At 42.8% G+C, this 21020-nt stretch overlaps 1 protein-coding gene across 1 annotated transcript in view; it reads left to right on the top strand.

Annotated features, from left to right (window-relative positions):
• LOC139449937 (ceramide phosphoethanolamine synthase-like) overlaps positions 1-16255 on the top strand; it is a 31478-nt gene extending 15223 nt beyond the window's left edge. The window contains exons 2-4 of the mRNA XM_071231549.1: positions 5395-5517; positions 12185-12265; positions 13812-16255. Of these exons, the coding sequence (XP_071087650.1) occupies positions 5395-5517; positions 12185-12265; positions 13812-13835 (228 nt within the window). The 3' untranslated portion in view covers positions 13836-16255. The remainder of the gene's footprint in view (positions 1-5394; positions 5518-12184; positions 12266-13811) is intronic.
• Positions 16256-21020: the final 4765 nt, after the last annotated feature.

The following is a 21020-nucleotide window of genomic DNA, read 5'->3' as shown; positions in this document are numbered from 1 at the left end:
ATGATTCCTGCAATTACCCAAGATTCCTCCAAATGCCCATGATTCCTCCAAATGCCCATGATTCCTGCAAATGCTCAAGATTCCTGCGGTTGAAGAGCCGGGTTTGATTCCCAACATGGGTACAATGTGTGAAGCCCATTTCTAGTGTCCCCTGCCGTGCCCCTCACTCACTCATGATTCCTGCAAATACTTGTGATTCCTGCAAACACTCCTGCAAGTGTTCTTGTGGCTTGTTTTGGTAAACATCAGCAATCCTGAACCTCAATCAACTAATGTCAGGTAACTGTTTTAATGGAATTGTCTGTCTCCAGAGCTGAGTAGACCGCCTCCAGTCAATCTAAATAATTGATAGTTTTATCTGTTGATATTATTAACAGGATTATGTCAGCATCATCCGCATTAGAGCGGACACGGCCTCAACTGATGAGCATTCCATTGTCTCCCATGATTTGTTACTGAAGTGACCTTCTTGAGGCGGATTGATAACCCCTCACATGCCATAGAATGTAACGCAGGCTGGCATCACATGTTCCTAATGTTTCTGTGATTCAATACATGTACATGAGTCTCAATCTCCCAGTCTCAGTCTCCCTGTTTCAATCTCCCTGTCTCAGTCTCCCAGTCTCAGTTTTCCTGTTTCAATCTCCCAGTCTCAGTCTCCCTGTTTCAATCTCCCTGTCTCAGTCTCCCAGTCTCAGTTTTCCTGTTTCAATCTCCCTGTCTCAGTCTCCCTGTTTCAATCTCCCTGTCTCAGTCTCCCAGTCTCAGTCTCAGTCTCCCTGTTTCAATCTCCCAGTCTCGGTGTCCCTGTTTCGGACTATCTGTTTCAATCTCCCAGTCTCAGTCTCCTTGTTTCAGTCAAACAATATCTCGGATATGCCGCCATCATCTGTGGCTGTGACAAGGGCGTTATCTCCAGACTTAATAGCGACGTCAATAATAGGTTAATTAGGGCTATTCGCGTAGTGCGGGGACGCAATTCAAATGTCAGTCCTGGTAACCAGGTCCTGCCTGAAAGTATGTTGTAACCGAATACTAAACAACAATAACTTTTTATAGTACTTATGACAGTGTCTTGCGTATGTATTTACGTAATTATCTAGCAGACTTACGCCCACAGAGCATCAGAGGGCCTCATATGGCCTAAAATTCACCTGGTATTTAAACACAATTACATCATTTTAAAAGATCCCCTTTCCTATACACTTTCATATACATAACATACCTTCACAACACAACTTCACAACACTGCTTCACAACACTACTTCACAACACACCTTCACAACACACCTTCACAACACAACTTCACAACACTACTTCACAACACAACTTCACAACACTACTTCACAACACTACTTCACAACACACCTTCACAACACACCTTCACAACACACCTTCACAACACACCTTCACAACACTACTTCACAACACTACTTCACAACACACCTTCACAACACACCTTCACAACACTACTTCACAACACTACTTCACAACACACCTTCACAACACACCTTCACAACACACCTTCACAACACACCTTCACAACACACCTTCACAACACTACTTCACAACACAACTTCACAACACTACTTCACAACACTACTTCACAACACTACTTCACAACACTACTTCACAACAGACCTTCAACATGCACAAATAACCTCATTCATTCATCTACTGATATGTCATAAATCTAATGGCACTGTGTGCACTCTTTTTCAAACATTATGTATGAATTCTCTACATATACTGTATTCGACGTAATAAGCACCCAGGGCACTCTCGAAATTAGAAAGAGGGGGCTCTTATTAGAATATAATTTTGGTGAAGGAGTTGAAAGATTGTACATTTTGTGGTTTAGGCTGACAGCCTGAAATGATACAAAAGAAAAGTCTGTGCGTATTAGACACGCCAGATATATTTTTCTAGAATTTAATTTCCTGTAATTAAGGGTGCATATAACACACGAGTGAGTGAGTGAGTTGGGTTTAACGCCGCTTTTAACAATATTCCAGTTATATCGTGGCGTTATAACACATGAAGGGTGCTAATTAGGATTGTTCACTAGCCAAGATATTAGCAAATATCGCTGTGGGCGCTTATTAGAGCGGGGCGCTTATTACGTCGAATACGGTATTCATACATATATGCATTTATGGATGTGAATTCTTGAGATATGCACTTTCATACACATATCATGACATGAGACCAGGTATACACAGACTCCGCGCACAGCCACTTTAACATTGAAGGGTTTCAGTGACTATACTCACACACATTACAATGATAAGACATATGTCTGGGATTATGCATGAAATCAGACTTTGAAAGTAGCATGCATGTGGCACTCAGGCCCCCATAAAATGGTTTTCCCTTTGTAAAGACGTATTTCAAATCTGATCAACAGCCGCCCATAAGGAATGAATATGCCAGTGTTGACCCTAAAGGTCACAAGGAAGAATTACTTGATTGTTGGGTTTAAGTACCAGGAGGAGGTCGATTCGTTATAGATTTTTAACTTGAGGTTTAAATGATAGGATTGCTTGTGAAGGAATAAGGTTTTGGTAATATGCCAGGTCTTTGTACCCTACACGACAAGGGATATCAATCGATGACCAGTTGATTCTATTTCTTGTTCACCTCGGTGGAGAGGCGTTGATCAAGCACACTAATCCTAATGTAGAGTACCCAGACGACAACCCCTGCCCCAGTGTAGTGTCAGGCTTGTAAGGATTGTGCTTTCATCATGGCACACCTTGAGATGGCCGGTAATCAATGTCGGCTGCATGATTGACCTGCGGAAACAGAGTGACAATTGCCAATTATGAAATTGCACATGATAATCGACATATGATGGCGTTATGCCTGTACAGATATGGCCCCAGGCAGGTGTCCTGATTGACCCGACACACATGGGACACAAGAAGCAGGTTTTAGGGCCATCTGTTTAATAATCTCGCTCGGTGTGTTGGGGAGTGATGTCAAGTGATCGATTTTTTAATTTTTTGGGGGGTGAACCTCGAAAGCACACCTACCCAATCCCACTCACCCCAGACACCACCACCACCACCACCCCACCAACCCACACCCACCCACACACACAGCCCAACACCACTCACCCCCCCCAAACACAACACTCTTGAGGGATCTCTGGAATATGGCTAAAAGCGGTATAAAATAATACTCACTCGCTCACTCTCTTGACAGAGCAACTTTGACTTGACAAATCTTTTTCTGTACTGCGGACCAGGATTTTAAACTGTAATTTAACTATAACTTCAGCATGCCTGGTTGTATTATACGTTTGACGTGTTTGAATGCTCTCAGGTTTTTAGGTTATCTGTGCATAGGTAGTTACACTAGTGCAGGAAATATGCGAACCTTAATCGATTTAACAGTGGTCGGTAAGGCAGATCGTTTAGTTTAATCAATCAAATACTTGTGCAACAGCCTGAATGCAGTTAGTTACCGAGTGGCCACCTCTAATGTTGAATGTCATACATTGATCGATACCTCAGGACCATGGCTGGCTATGTTCTCGCACCAGATCAGGCTAGAGGACGGGCAGGCTAGGGGACGGGCAGGCTACGGGACGGGCAAGCTACGGGACGGGCAAGCTACGGGACGGTAACTTGTTACCAAGGCCTGCAGCTTTATCGAGACACTCATCTACTTACTCAATGTTTTATTTCATCACATCCCTTGCCAGCCATCTCAAGGCCCCAATACCGACCATCCTTTATGAATGCCTTGATATCGGCATACACTGACCGAGCACTAGTTCATATTAAACTGTAAAAATTACATGAATTACTTGGCGTTTTAATATTCCAACGTGAATGCCGTTATGCTTCACTTAAAGAAACCTGCTAGTTTGTAGTGTGTGAGGTGGGTGATATTTGAGCCAGTGTGGGGATGTCCTGACATATACTTGCATAGACACCTGTGACATCTGTAGCTGCATGAGCAGATATCCAATAGGCCCAGGTGAAACATATATCAGCTATATGATGATCTCTGTATGATGTGTATCGTAACCCTGAATCTCCAGGTGATGCACTCTGTATGATGTGTATCATAGCCCAGAATCTCCAGGTGATGCACTCTGTATGATGTGTATCGTAACCCTGAATCTCCAGGTGATGCACTCTGTATGATGTTTATCATAGCCCTGAATCTCCACTTGATGCACTCTGTATGATGTGTATCATAGCCCTGAATCTCCATGTGAGGCACTCTGTATGCATGTGGTATGAGGTGTATCATAGCCCTGAATCTCCACTTGATGCACTCTGTATGATGTGTATCATAGCCCTGAATCTCCCCACGTGAGGCACTCTGTATGATGTGTATTGTAGCCCTGAATCTCCACTTGATGCACTCTGTATGATGTGTATCATAGCCCTGAATCTCCCCACGTGAGGCACTCTGTATGATGTGTATCATAGCCCTGAATCTCCCCACATGAGGCACTCTGTATGATGTGTATGGTGGCCCTGAATCACCATGTGAGGCACTCTGTATGAGGTGTATCATAGCCCTGAATCTCCACTTGATGCACTCTGTATGATGTGTATCATAGCCCTGAATCTCCCCACGTGAGGCACTCTGTATGATGTGTATTGTAGCCCTGAATCTCCACTTGATGCACTCTGTATGATGTGTATAATAGCCCTGAATCTCCACTTGATGCACTCTGTATGATGTGTATTGTAGCCCTGAATCTCCCCACGTGAGGCACTCTGTATGATGTGTATCGTAGCCCTGAATCTCTCCACTTGATGCACTCTGTATGAGGTGTATTGTAGCCCTGAATCTCCCCACGTGAGGCACTCTGTATGATGTGTATCATAGCCCTGAATCTCCATGTGAGGCACTCTGTATGATGTGTATTGTAGCCCTGAATCTCCCCACGTGAGGCACTCTGTATGATGTGTATTGTAGCCCTGAATCTCCACTTGATGCACTCTGTATGATGTGTATCATAGCCCTGAATCTCCACTTGATGCACTCTGTATGATGTGTATCATAGCCCTGAATCTCCATGTGAGGCACTCTGTATGAGGTGTATCATAGCCCTGAATCTCCACGTGAGGCACTCTGTATGAGGTGTATCGTAGCCCTGAATCTCTACGTAACGCATGTTTCCGTTACATGTCCACAATTACCTTCAAGGAGAAACAGTTGACTCATGTGAATGGCTGGTGTTGTTTCTGCAAACAACAGATTATACAGCAATATACAACAAAATGTACAAACTGCTTTTAAAATCGCCCAAATCAATTTGTAAACATTGACCTTTTACATTTTAGCTTGTAGGCAAAATGTTTGCATTATTTGCGTAAAACCATACTTACTCACTCACTCACTCACTCTTCTCTCTGTCTTCTCCAGGAACTCCAGACAGAAACGTTACATTCTTGGTTCACGTGGTGCATCATCTTGTTTTGGCGCCTCCTCCAAGGGCAGCAACTCCTTCAGTACCTCGTTGTGGCTGTCTGTATAGATAAAGTTTGGGTAAGTAGAAATCTCTTTCAGTCTTTGTATTTCATTTTCAACATGCCCGAATATTACGTATGATGAAATTCCACATGAGACCTAGACTAACATCTAGTCTCTGAAATGAACATATCTTACAGAAAAAAACAATTATCCTAATAAAAATATGATAAAAAGGAGCCCAGAGAATCTCTTCATTTTCCTGATACTGCAGTCATCTAGACTTGCCGAACATTATAGACTTGCATGGGCTGTATTGGATATATTTGTATCAGGGTCCGTAAGACAGACTACATGAGACCTTACTTTGTGTTTCATGCATTGGTCATGATATACCTGTGACTTACAGGTGATAGGTTACACACATGAGACCACGCCATGATATACCTGTGACTTATAGGTGATCCGTTACACACATGAGACCACGCCATGATATACCTGTGACTTACAGGTGATCGTTACACACATGAGACTTTACATTGTGTTTCATGCATTGGTCATGATATACCTGTGACTTATAGGTGAACCGTTACACACATGAGACCACGCCATGATATACCTGTGACTTATAGGTGATCCGTTACATACATGAGACCACTCCGATCTGACTCGCCATGATATACCTGTGACTTATAGGTGATCCGTTACATACATGAGACCACTCCGATCTGACTCGCCATGATATACCTGTGACTTATAGGTGAACCGTTACACACATGAGACCACGCCATGATATACCTGTGACTTATAGGTGATCCGTTACACACACAAGACCACTCCGATCTGACTCGCCATGATATACCTGTGACTTATAGGTGATCCGTTACACACACAAGACCACTCCGATCTGACTCGCCATGATATACCTGTGACTTATAGGTGAACCGTTACACACATGAGACCACGCCATGATATACCTGTGACTTATAAGTGATCCGTTACACACACAAGACCACTCCGATCTGACTCGCCATGATATACCTGTGACTTATAGGTGATCCGTTACATACACAAGACCACTCCGATCTGACTCGCCATGATATACCTGTGACTTATAGGTGATCCGTTACATACATAAGACCACTCCAGCCTGACACGCCATAATATACCTGTGACTTATAGGTGATCGGTTACATACATAAGACCACTCCGATCTGACACGCCATAATATACCTGTGACTTATAGGTGATCGGTTACATACATAAGACCACTCCAGCCAGACACGCCATGATGTAACTGAAATACTGTTCAAAGTGGCATCAAACCCAACTGGACCTGTGATCCGTTACATACACAAGACCACTCCGATCTGACTCGCCATGATATACCTGTGACTTATAGGTGAACCGTTACACACATGAGACCACGCCATGATATACCTGTGACTTATAGGTGATCGGTTACATACATAAGACCACTCCGATCTGACACGCCATAATATACCTGTGACTTATAGGTGATCGGTTACATACATAAGACCACTCCAGCCAGACACGCCATGATGTAACTGAAATACTGTTCAAAGTGGCATCAAACCCAACTGGACCTGTGAAGATCCGGGATAGAATAGGTCTTCAGCAACCCATGCTTGCCATAACAGGCGACCATGTTTGTCGTAAGAGGCGACTGACAGGATCGCGTGGTCAAGCTCAGGATTTCAGCATATCCCAATTGCCTAAATCAGTGTTCATGATATCAATCACTGGATTGTCTGGTCCAGGCTTGATTATTTACAGACTCAGTGCGGCGTTAAGCAACAAACAAACAAACCCAACTCACTCATTCAGATGGTGCATTTGTGTGTCTTCACCAATAACTACTTCGTTGTATGCATTAATAAAGGATTGATTTAAGATCTATGACATCAGTTGTTGCATCATCATGGGCGTGGGTGGGTGGAGATAGTGGTGGGTGGGTGGAGATGGGTGTGGGTGGGTGGAGATGGGCGTGGGTGGGTGGAGATGGGCGTGGGTGGGTGGAGATGGGGGTGGGTGGTTGGAAATGGGCGTGTGTTGGTGGAGATAGTGGTGGGTGGTTGGAGATGGCGGTGGGTGGGTGGAGATGGGCGTGGGTGGGTGGAGATGGCGGTGGGTGGGTGGAGATGGCCGTGGGTGGATGGAGATGGCGGTGGGTGGGTGGAAATGGGCGTGTGTTGGTGGAGATAGTGGTGGGTGGTTGGAGATGGCGGTGGGTGGGTGGAGATGGGCGTGTGTGGGTGGAGATGGTGGTGGGTGAGTGAAGATGGTGGTGGGTGAGTGAAGATGGGGGTGGGTGGGTGGAGATGGCACTGTGTGGGTGGAGATGGCGATGAGTGGGTGGAGATGGGCACGTGTGGGTGGAGATGGCCGTGGGTGGGTGGAGATGGGCGTGTGTGGGTGAAGATGGTGGTGTGTGGGTGGAGATGGGGGTGGGTTGGTGGAGATGGCAGTGTGTGGGTGGAGATGGCCGTGGGTGGGTGGAGATGGGCGTGTGTGGGTGAAGATGGCGGTGTGTGGGTGGAGATGGCCGTGGGTGGGTGGAGATGGGCGTGTGTCGGTGGGGGTACTTACATTACACTCACTGTCCTAATCTGATTGTCCATTTGTGTATTTGCCCTGTACCCAGCCACATCAGATTGCAATCCTTCCTTCAATCACTGGATTCCCTGGTCCAGACTCGATTATTTACAGACTGCTGTCATATAGCTGGAATATTGCTGAGTGTGGCGTTAAACAACAACCAAACCAAACCAAAGCAATCCTTCCTTCAACTAGGACTTGTGGTGACATCTTGCCTCCAGGCAGGCAATCAAATAGCATATTATGAAAATATAGATGTAATTAAGACGTTCGTAATATGTTTATAAATTGTGTAAAGTGATCTGGAAAAATATATGGGACGCCAAACAGAAGGGAAATTACATTTGACTGACACACATGGTGCATTCTACCATTTTTCCATTTCTATAATTCACTTTGTCAAGGGACATTGAGACAACACATACAGTGTATGCAAGCTATGAATGTTAACCACCACACCAGGCTAGCCTATCAGAAAATAATATTCTGTGTGGAATATTGCCAGGTACTCTTTCTAAAGAATATACATGGGAACTTGCTTGGGTTGAATATTTGTGTGCCAGTGGGTCAGACTGGGCAATAAAGGGGCAACTGGACCTGTGGAGGTGGCGGGGCTATAAAGGGGCAACTGGACCTGTGGAGGTGGCGGGGCTATAAAGGGGCAACTGGACCTGTGGAGGTGGCGGGGCTGTAAAGGGGCAACTGGACCTGTGGAGGTGGCGGGGCTATAAAGGGGCAACTGGACCTGTGGAGGTGGCGGGGCTATAAAGGGGCAACTAGACCTGTGGAGGTGGCGGGGCTTTAAAGGGGCAACTGGACCTGTGGGGGTGGCGGGGCTATAAAGGGGCAACTAGACCTGTGGAGGTGGCAGGGCTATAAAGGGGCAACTAGACCTGTGGCGGGGCTATAAAGGAGCAACTAGACCTGTGGAGGTGGCAGGGCTATAAAGGGGCAACTAGACCTGTGGAGGTGGCGGGGCTATAAAGGGGCAACTAGACCTGTGGAGGTGGCAGGGCTATAAAGGGGCAACTAGACCTGTGGAGGTGGTGGGGCTATAAAGGGGCAACTAGACCTGTGGAGGTGGCAGGGCTATAAAGGGACAACTAGACCTGTGGAGGTGGCGGGGCTATAAAGGGGCAACTAGACCTGTGGAGATGTTGGGGCCTTAAAGGGGCAACTAGACCTGTGGAGGTGCCGGGGCTATAAAGGGGCAACTAGACCTGTGGGGGTGGCGGGGCTATAAAGGGACAACTAGACCTGTGGAGGTGGCAGGGACAATGATGGTGTAATTAGGTTGCTGATGGTGACAGGGCAACTAAATGTGTGGTGGTGGCAGGGCAACAGCCGGACAATTAGGCCTGTGATGCGAATAGACTAGAAAAATATTGCATTGATATACTGGAATTATTACGGAATAGAATGTTACAAAGGGGAAATATATTGGAAATGTTACAAAGAGGATATATGTGACATTACATTGCTGCTGCCTGGACCTCACGAGTCAATATATATATCCCAACCCACTTGTCTCCTCCATCATGTAAAACAACATGCCTATAACCTGGAGGTGTCACTCCAGAGTTATCTCAGTAGCAAGGAAACCAGGGGCTACATTGCATGGTACTGAAGAGCAAATTAACTGCACGTCGTTCTGTAGCATTTCATTGACTAACCATGTCACTTTTCTATTTACATTTTTATGACTACATGGGTGTTATGATATTCAGGGACATTGTGATGAGTGTCTTGTAAAGAGTGTTGTAATGTGGGTTATGCCACTCAACATATTCTGTGCCCCCAAACTTGTAATAGTCAGTGTGCAGTTAGTGTCCTGGATACGCTGCTGATGTGGTTTGTTGTGACAGTGACTATTACGCCGAGGCACACCTCACTATAAGGCAGGTGTAATTTGCTTCGCGTTGGTTCGTACAGCGATATGCACCCTCAATGGGGAAACGGGTTTATTGACCCTTGAGGTATCAGGTACTTAACAGTGCATGTGACCGCATTGCTCACCAATATGTCATTACAGCAACTGTACATTTAAAATATTGTTTGTGGCGAAGGGACAATAGGTCATGTGTTCATTTAACCATTGTTGTGGATTGTGTTAATGTATTTTATGTTCAATTTCCCCCAAACAAGCCATAGAGTAGCTGTGTGGTCATAGAGAGTCCATTGATGGGGCGATCAGTGGGACGTGTCTCCTATCCTGTTGACCGACTTGTTTCAGCAGGCCCAAGGGTCACGTGTGTCTTGTTATCTCCAGGTTGACTGCCGTTTATTTTGTCCTCATCAATGCTGCATTTACTGGGAATTGCGGCATGCTTTGAAGGGAAACCTGTTATCGACCTCACTTAAAGTAGCATTAGTTCTGATGGAGTAATTAATGATTTATGTTGGACAACTAAATACAACAAAACCCCTTCCATCATGATTAGAAATCTCTGCTAAAAGCAAAGTCAGTTGTACATTTCCAGGTGTATCATGAGCATGTGTTTATGAATCACAATCAAATATGATATGAAGTGTGATCTTGCCCAGCTGGTGGCATCCATCACAAATATGTGCAAAGCCAAGTCAACTGATCACCGGAAAAAACACAGGAAGATATGGTGCTTTGGACATAATTTTGGTCACTGATGAGTCAGATTTGGAAATGTCCTCATAAACTTTTTGAAAGCCTTACAAAAGGCCTTGAATGTTGTAACCCTAATCAAACATTCTTTCAGTAAAAGTCATTTGACATTCTTTGAAATCTTTGTAGAAAGAGCATGCTTGATTGTGCTTCAAAAGTTGTGAACTGTAAACACTAGGGCTGCAACGAATACACTATGAGGCAAATACGATTCATATCACGAATATAGGGTAACGAATACGAATATTAATGCACAATTACAATAACAAGTCAGCAGTTTATGTAGTATTTATTATATTCAGTGAAACAATAACATCAAAATTTATTTGACCTGGTTTGTTAATTATTAATAAATGGTACATTTATATACTGCACTTATCCAGGTACGAGTATCTGCTCAAATGCGACAATGACCAGTGAAAACAATACTATCAAATTAAATATTATCAGAGTGTTGTCATTGAAAGAAATCTATGCATAAATGTTGTTATGGATATTTTTAGGTACAGGGTATGTAAATTTACATGATAGCATATTCATAAATATTCGATTCTAGTGGCCATGAATAACGAATTCAATTCATGAAAGGTTACAGTTCGATTCACCGAATACGCGAGTGAATCGTAACAGCCCTAGTAAACACCAAAGGCTGGAGGAATAAAGTTGAAGTCATCCCATATCACACACAGACACACACTTTTCACACACATACACATATCTCACACACGTATACACATATCACACACACGTATACACATATCACACACACGTATACACATATCACACTCACACACAAATATATCACATACACATATGCCAACACACGCATCTTCAGCAACCCATACTTGTCGTAAAAGGGGACTATGCTTGTCATAAGAGGCGACTAACGGGATCATCATCGATCCCAATTGCGTGGATCAATGCTCATGATATCAATCACTGGATTATCGGTCCAGCCTTGATTATTTACACAGACCGCTGTCATATAGCTGAAATATTGCTGATTGCGGCATTAAACAACAAACAAACAAACATACACATATAACACTCACACACCAAATACATCAAGTCCTGACAAGCTACTGGCACCACACACACACACCAAATTTCTCGATATGTAGTGCATCAATATTACGTTACCACAATAACTTTACTCCTACTTTACCATGTACATACAAGGCACATATAATCACAGCCATTTTCCTTAGTTTTTCAAAATCGCAATCCCAGCACTGTTGTTTATCCCATACAAGGGTTCAACGCCGTTCCGTGTTATCTTTACTTGTCTTCAGGTCACTTCTCACGGTCACGTATTGTCTTGGATTCTAATATGCTTTGTGTGCATCCTTATGTCGGTAAATGTATGTGCCCGATTGTGTGTCTGATAAGTCTCACGCTGCTCTTGTGTATATCACAATCATTTAGTATGTAAACTGCTGAATGTAGAATAGTATATAGAGTATTAACATTGTTGTTATTTTCTTTCAGGAATTCCTCAATTTTGTGCAGTATCTTGGGTATATAGTCATCATCTCCTTAGCCCTGGCGTCCTACGGTTATATACAATACGTAAGTACAACTTGTATCCCATGCTTACATACACTATGAAAGTATGACTTGTGTCCCACGCCTATATACAATACGTAAGTACAACTTGTATCCCACGCTTACATACACTATGAAAGTATGACTTGTGTCCCACGCCAATATACACTATGAAAGTACAACTTGTATCCCATGCTTACATACACTATGAAAGTATGACTTGTGTCCCACGCCAATATACACTATGTAAGTACAACTTGTATCCCATGCTTACATACACTATGAAAGTATGACTTGTGTCCCACGCCTATATACAATACGTAAGTACAACTTGTATCCCACGCTTACATACACTATGAAAGTATGACTTGTGTCCCACGCCAATATACACTATGTAAGTACAACTTGTATCCCATGCTTACATACACTATGAAAGTATGACTTGTGTCCCACGCCTATATACAATACGTAAGTACAACTTGTATCCCACGCTTACATACACTATGAAAGTATGACTTGTGTCCCACGCCAATATACACTATGAAAGTACAACTTGTATCCCATGCTTACATACACTATGAAAGTACAACTTGTATCCCATGCTTACATACACTATGAAAGTATGACTTGTGTCCCACGCCTATATACAATACGTAAGTACAACTTGTATCCCACGCTTACATACACTATGAAAGTATGACTTGTGTCCCACGCCAATATACACTATGAAAGTACAACTTGTATCCCATGCTTACATACACTATGAAAGTATGACTTGTGTCCCACGCCAATATACACTATGTAAGTACAACTTGTATCCCATGCTTACATACACTATGAAAGTATGACTTGTGTCCCACGCCTATATACACTATGTAAGTACAACTTTGACACATACAATATGTACCGGCAAGTACAAATTGTATACCACGCTTGTAAACGATACGTAAGCCACACACTTACATACAATAAGTAAGTACAACTTCTATCCAATGCCTATATACAAGACATGTAAGTATGACACACTTCTATCCCAAGCCATACCAAGCTATTAAACATGCAATATGTAAATACCTCTTCTTATCCCACACTTGCATACAATAAGTAAGTACAACTTATGTCCCATGCTTACATAAAAAATGTAAGAATGACTTGTATCCCACTCTTACATATGCTGTGCAGATGCGTTTATTCCACACATTTATACAACATTTATATACAACTTGTATGCAGTATACTTATATACAAACATTTACATACAATATGTACAAATTGTATTCCACACAGGTTAAATTGTAAATAAAAAATTATCATACAAAAATATTACTTAAGTACAGCTGAGTTGTTTTTGGAATTTGCTGTTTAATGAGTTTGATCAACACAGCGTTTTTCTCGGCATAAAACAAAATACCTTGAAAATTTGATATATATCCATTCTGAAAGTTACTGTGTATAATTTGAAGTATATCATGTATTGAAGATATTAACGATATGTTCAAGCACTGATTGTCATGGATATAACAATCAGAACTAATGTACGTGAATGTTTATTGTGGTGTTTCTGTTCCAGGTGAAATACCTACTGCACCTCTGACACAGGAACTGATCACATGACGTGAACCGGAACTGATTGTGGTACCGTTTCCCCCTATTGTCTGTGCTGGAGGATTCTTGAGAACTACATTGTGATAAGAGACAGAAGACTGGATCATGACATAGGAATGTTTGGGGGCTCAGCTCGTGTTCTATGTGCCACACTACAGGTGTGTTCGAAGCCCTCCATGGACACATGCAGTGGGGTATTGTGTTGGGGGTGCCAACATATACCCTGATGTTGTGTCTGCTTTGTTATTATCCTCATCAAGAATTGAGGAGGTATTTTGCAAAACAAATAAAATTTATTTCTGATGCAATAAAATATTTTCGCATTAAACAGTTTCACTGCAAGGGAGTACATCTTGAACAGGGGATATTCAGTGCTACCTACAACTTTGTTATCGCTTTGGGAGTGCTGACATTGAGTATGTGGATATAATATTTGAAATATTCATGTATATGCATACATTGACAAACTTGGCCATGTAACACTGGTGTGGTTTTTGTTTCCTAATTTATTTCCTTGTCAGATCAACTTGTCTGAAAGTGGATGTCAGGGAATGTCCATGGTGTTCAAGTTCTACTGAGTGTCATAATGTGGTGATGTGATCAGGTATTTCATTTTTGAATGACAACACCAATCATTAAGCATAATGGTGACTTGTTTACAGGTACCAATGAGACAGGACGTCTGTCATTTATAATGTATAATGTATAATAACAGCACTGTCTTCGCCGACTGCAGCTTTTCAAATATCATAATATGACCTCTGCTTTTCTCCAAGGCTTGAATTTAGTCATTAAAAGATATAACTGGTGTTTTAGATCGGAGACTGTTTGAAGTAGGAAGCTTGGGACTTCAATGCTTGCCTTTGGTTTCTGTTGCTGTTTTTTCTTGAGTTCAGAATGTTTTTGCAAAAATCTTATCTTGCCATTGCTTATCGCATATTTAGTTGAATGAAAGGTCATCGGCTTTGAAAAGCATACCAATATTCAAGTAATCAGCATATATTAGAATAACTTTTGTGATATTTTCATTTTTCATGCAGTAGTTTTATTTGTTTGGCATACATTCTCGAAACTATTAAGATTTCCAGATGTCCATATTTTATAATGCACATCTGTTTGATGACATGGTGAAAGGGTTTCCTAGTAACCTCTAGATGCCATTGAACTTGGTATGCATCGACACACGCGATGCAATATACAAAATTTCTTATACCCGGTAATTATCATCAGATTTGGTATAACATATAAATGACACTCAAAGCTACAAGAAAGCTATGCATAGGCATAGTCTACAGTCTGGGAGAATCCACTACGACTAGTGCCATTTGACCTTGACCTCTTGACGCTGTGATCCATTTATATCAGTGTTGACATCAAGCATGAAGTAGGCGTGGGTCAACACGTAATGGCACAGACCTGTATAGCGCCGTAGTGTCGGTACGAAGTTTGGTGATGATGTGACGTCGTGTGTTAATACTACAGTTACGCCCCTTGTATGTCACATAACCAACACCAAAATTATGGGAAGCAATTTCGGCTTCTTGATCATTGTCATTCCATTTGTTTCATTTCATTGTGAATGGTGCCGATTTGATGGGACAACCCGTGCAGTGATTATTTGACTTGTTTACACTATCTGTCCACTCATTCCGATGACATGTATATATGTAAGTGTGTGATAATCAGCTTAATATGGGTGTTGTCCAGGGGGGCCATCCATCTTTCGTGATGCTTGCACTCTGCAGTAGCGTAGTGCTATACCTATGTATTGGGCTGTAATATAACGTTGCACTTCTTTCACCACATAGTAACCAATCACAAGAACACAATCAGTCTTTTATTAGCAGTGATTTTTGTAGCGTTATTCAACCTGAAATTCTCAGTGACACTATGTACCTGCATGATAATGGATGATGATGTCAATAATGATGACTATAATTTTTTTACTTACGACATCTTTCTCCCTCAATGCATCAGGGAAAGATAATGTATCACGTATGACACAGGTTACCGAGCGATGTCTCTTTCGGTCTCTGTGGCCAATATCCATCACAACTCTGTCTCGTAGCCTGACATTTTGTCCTGAATGGCATGGGGCTTCTCGGTGACTCCATGTACCATGTCATCTGACATACCTCATATGTGTTAATTTGTCAAACATTTATATTTGCTTTTTGTCGGCAGCTGTTTATGGAATGCTGTACAATGTAATCCTGTACCTCTGGACACGGAGGAAGCCTTGTGAGCTTCTGCTGTCTTGATCATCATTCCCACAGGTGCCCATTGTAGCAAGAATTATTTTTTTAAATTTGATATTGCCCGCAGACTACGAAAAGGCTGTCTTGTTGACACAGCCCTTGGGAACAGTCAATGGCATTTTGATTTTCATGAAGTAATATTTTGGGTCTGACAATCTCAGGATTACGTTGTGGGTTTTTTCAGTGTTAGTGTTAATAGTTGAATGCAATAAATGCTTGTACTTCCGCCACCACATTCACCAATACCCACCCACACCCACACCCACACCCACACCCACACCAACACCCACACCCACACCTATAACCCACACCTATAACCACAACCCTACCCATAACCACAGCCACATCCATCACACCACAACCACATCCATCACACCCACCACACCAGAACAACCACATCCATCACACCACCACAACAACCACATCCACCCCCACACACCACAACAACCACCACCACATCCATCACACCTACACACACCACCACCACAACAACAACCACCACTACATCCATCACACCACCACAACAACCACCACCACATCCATCACACCTACACACACCACCACCACCACAACAACCACCACCACACCCATCACACCACCACCACAACAACAACCACCACCACATCCATCACACCTACACACACCACCACCACAACAACAACAACCACCACCACATCCATCACACCACCACACCAACAACCACCACCACCACAACAACAACAACCACCACCACAACAACAACCACCACCACATCCATCACACCACCACCACACCACCACCACAACAACCACCACCACATCCATCACACCTACCCACACCACCACAACAACCACATCCATCACACCACCACAACAACCACCACAACAACCACCACCACATCCATCACGCCACCACAACAACAACAACCACCACCACAACAACCACCACCACATCCATCACACCTACTCACACCACCACCACCACCACATCCATCAGACCTACCCACCTCAACCACATCCATCACACCTACCCACACCACCACAACAACAACCACCACCACATCCATCACACCATCACCACAAGAACAACTACCACCACATCCATCACACCACCACCATCACCACATCCATCACACCCACACACCACCACAACCACATCCATCACACCCACACACCACCACAACCACATCCATCACACCCACACACAACCACCACCACCACAACAACAACAACCACCACCACCACATCCATCACACCAACTTGTGCCCTAAAAGAAACCCAAACCAACCCCATCTCGCATGTGTGTGCAATTACCAAACTCATTTGTATTGAGCTTCCAGATAATTTGTGTGCCTTTCAGACTAAAACAACTTGAAAATGTTTCAAATACCAAATAAAGTTTACAGTTATCTTCCACTTGATTGGTGTAGTGGTCTGATGCCCAGGACATTGACTGGGCTTATTCATAATAGCTTGAAGCATCGCTGTGTTTTTGTACCAAGTACTACTCTGTTCCGAGACTGATACGTTACATCTTAGCACTAAGGTGATCGTCCCATACCTTAACATAGGTTTACGACCGTTGTAGCTCCATGATCACTTTGTGGAACGGGGCCCAGGTTATATTTGGGGGCATTTGTGGCCCAGTCGTCAAAGTTGCCAGAAACCTATGATCGTGGGTTGGGATCCCGGTTTTGCCCTCATTGTGTTTCTAGGTTTGTCAGCACCATGCCTGTGCTCGTGAGGTTTTCCACAGGCAGAGATTTTCCTCCTCTATCAAGCAGACACAAATAACTGAAATATTATTCAAAGCTGTGCTACATGAGTCACTCACTCTACCATATGTTATTGTATCAACAGAGACACCTGTTCTCCAAGTCCTTGTGAACTTAGTAAAGCAAGCTTTGCATTGCTATCTGCAGATAATCCCATACCATTGTGTCTTTTTAATAAATATTTATCTCATAACCAAATATATTGATTATTATGTATAATAATGCTGTTATGGACTTGTTTGGCCAAACGTATATTCTGTGGTATAAGATGTTATTTTATCTATTATCATAAATATAGATATTGTGCTGTAAGCTGTATTTTCTCCAACCATGAGGCGGTGTGGCTTTGTTAAAACTGTGTGACTGGGTAAAACTGACGACTGTGATTGGAATAAAGAGACATGTAAAATTTGCCTCTCGTTTGTCATATCTTAGCACTCTGACTACCATCAAGTACTTCACCACAGACCACCATGCTGTGGAATGACGGCCCGATGAGGATGGTTCTACAACTCTGCGCCAGTTCACGTTTGTGTGTAAGTGAGTTGGGTCTCTCACCCCTTGGAGCCCTCTTGCATAGCCTTATATCATGGCCTGTTAGACAAAAGCCCGAAGTCATGCAAACCCACGAGCACAGATGTGCTTAAAAGAGCAGTCATAATCAGGGAGAATCTTAGATTCGAACATACAATTATTGGATCCTGACATGCCTAAGGGATGCAACTCTGCTTAGGGATTTATGTTGCCTTTTACCACAGAGCAAAGTGTTTGTTGGAAGATGCGACTGACAGGATCATGTGGTCAGGCTCATTGACTTGGTAGATGCATGCCATCGTATCATCAATCACTGGATTGTTTGGTCCAGATTTGATTATTTACAGACTGCCATCATATAGCCAGCCCGGATATTGCTGAGTCCGGCTTTAAACAACAACAAACAAACAAACAAAACTAATGCCCCAAGTCAGGTTCAGTTGGCCATCTTCTAGGAGCCTCTGAGAACCTTTTTTGTTAGTGTTCTAACATTCATGTTATAATAAAGTTGAATCCAGCTTAAAATCACAGAGCATCTTCCCGAAGCAAGGGAGTTAACTTACTGTAAAATTCCAGCCTAGTTCGGCAAGGTCGGATACTGGACTTTTACAGTCAATTAACTCCCTTGCCTCGGGAAGATGAACACAGAGACGATGCATCAATTTCACACCAGTCACTAATTACATTATATCTTCAGGTAATAGCTTCGATAGGAACAACATTCCAAAGAAATTAAGTCCCTTGGCGGAACAGGATGGCATGTTTTTCATGTAGAGAATCCCTTCAGTATGACGACGTCATCGAGCTCCGGCCAACCCAGTCGGCTTCCAGCGCTGCAGACTTGCCGTGAACAGAAAGGTGACATTGGGTATCGTTGCCAGGAGACGGAAGCATTTCTGGTGTTCTGTTTCACGGACTCGAATTAAACATGAATTAAACATCAGTAGAAGGCATGTCACAGAAAATGAACAGTTTTATTTACACAAAACACCACTATTACATACTTGCGGCAAGAAAAGTAAGAACCCCGTGGAAAAACGGATTAGAATTTGTCTTCAGCAACTCATGATTGTCGTATGAGGCGACAAACGGGATTGGGTGGTCAGACTCGCTGCCTTGGTTGATGCATATCGTCGTTTCCCTAATGTGTAGATCGATGCTCACGAATTCAATCACTCAATTATTTACAGATCGCCGTCGTAAAGCTTGAATACTTCAGAGTTTGGTTTTAAACAATAAAGAAACCAACAAATAAAAGTAAGAGATTGTGTGAATTGCATGGACAGTCAATCATCAGGACCTGTATGAAGGATGTGATGTGGTGATGTGGTGCATGATTATTATAAAAACGGAAAAAAGTAACCGTGCTCCATAGAGGTTATAGCGAGCCTTAGCGAGCTAAATACATATTGTTTATTCCTAATGCAGGATATTTACCATCCCCAAACACACAAGCGTGATAACCTCTTTATCATATAATGTCATTCTTTAATTCTGTGTTTCAAAATCGCTTTCCCTCTCTCACAAACATTACCGAAACATTGCGAGTTTTCCTGGAATGCGCACATTAATATTTATTACGTCACAGGGTAAGTGATGTGTCAGTCGGACAGTGACAGTAGCCAGTATAGTTCCAACTAAAATCGGTTTCTTATACAGTGGCGAAGCAACATATACGCAAAACAACAGTTGTTTTAAATTGCCTTTCGCGGCAATCCATCGGTCTATTCGCTAGAGTAACTGCCCTTTGTCAAAGGGAAACTACTCTAAACCTAGTCTATGAGACGTGACTGCCACAGTCAGATGTTGTTGACAGTCGCTCTGTTCTGTCATAACGTTAAGACGTGTAGTCAGATGTACACACAGCGACAAAACGAAACAAGGTAACAATTCAAACATATTTCGGCCAAATACAACTATTTTAATTTGGGGAGAAGGTTTCAAGCCGCAGAGGTCTACAAGCACAGATATGGCTACTGATCCCGCTTGGCTCGGCCTCGTGCCCTCGCAAAATTGTTTCGAAATTTATATCTCCAAAGTTGCCAAAACTTATAAAATGCCTTAGCTACGTCACAGTTAAACACTGATTTTCAGTATGTTAGACTGTTTTTTTGATAATGATAGCAATTATCCCTGTAGGTTATCCAGATTCCCGATGGTTAATTCTGACTCGCTCGCCGAATGACGAAGGCGACGCCATGTTTGTTTATAAACAGTGAAAGTAGTCCTACTTGACCTTTGATATTTGCATCTCTATCCGCATATGACCCCAACGGATATCGTTTTTATCCGTTGGCTTTATCCTGTCGAGAAACCTACCCATTATATGATAAATATAAAGTGGTGTCAATGTTATTGAAAATAACAACATAACACTTGGTCCTTCGTCTGATCAATGTTGTATTTGGCAAAAAAAATCATAAGCAAAACCCATACCTGGTAGCAGGCGGCACGTGGTATAACAACTCATTTAATAATGTCAATATCGGGAGTAACCATCATTTGTGTAGATAATGTCGGTGGTGTATTGAAGACACCAGATTATTGAAAACAGCCTGGGGGTTGTTCCAAATGTCAACCAAGGATTGCATCCGTGAAGTTTCGGGGTAGAACGGGTCTTCATCACCCA

This window comes from Haliotis cracherodii, unplaced genomic scaffold (genome assembly GCF_022045235.1).
Source record: "Haliotis cracherodii isolate W230 unplaced genomic scaffold, xgHalCrac1.p SCAF_8, whole genome shotgun sequence".
NCBI classification, from domain to species: domain Eukaryota; kingdom Metazoa; phylum Mollusca; class Gastropoda; order Lepetellida; family Haliotidae; genus Haliotis; species Haliotis cracherodii.
This window is presented reverse-complemented; position numbering and strand designations above follow the sequence as displayed.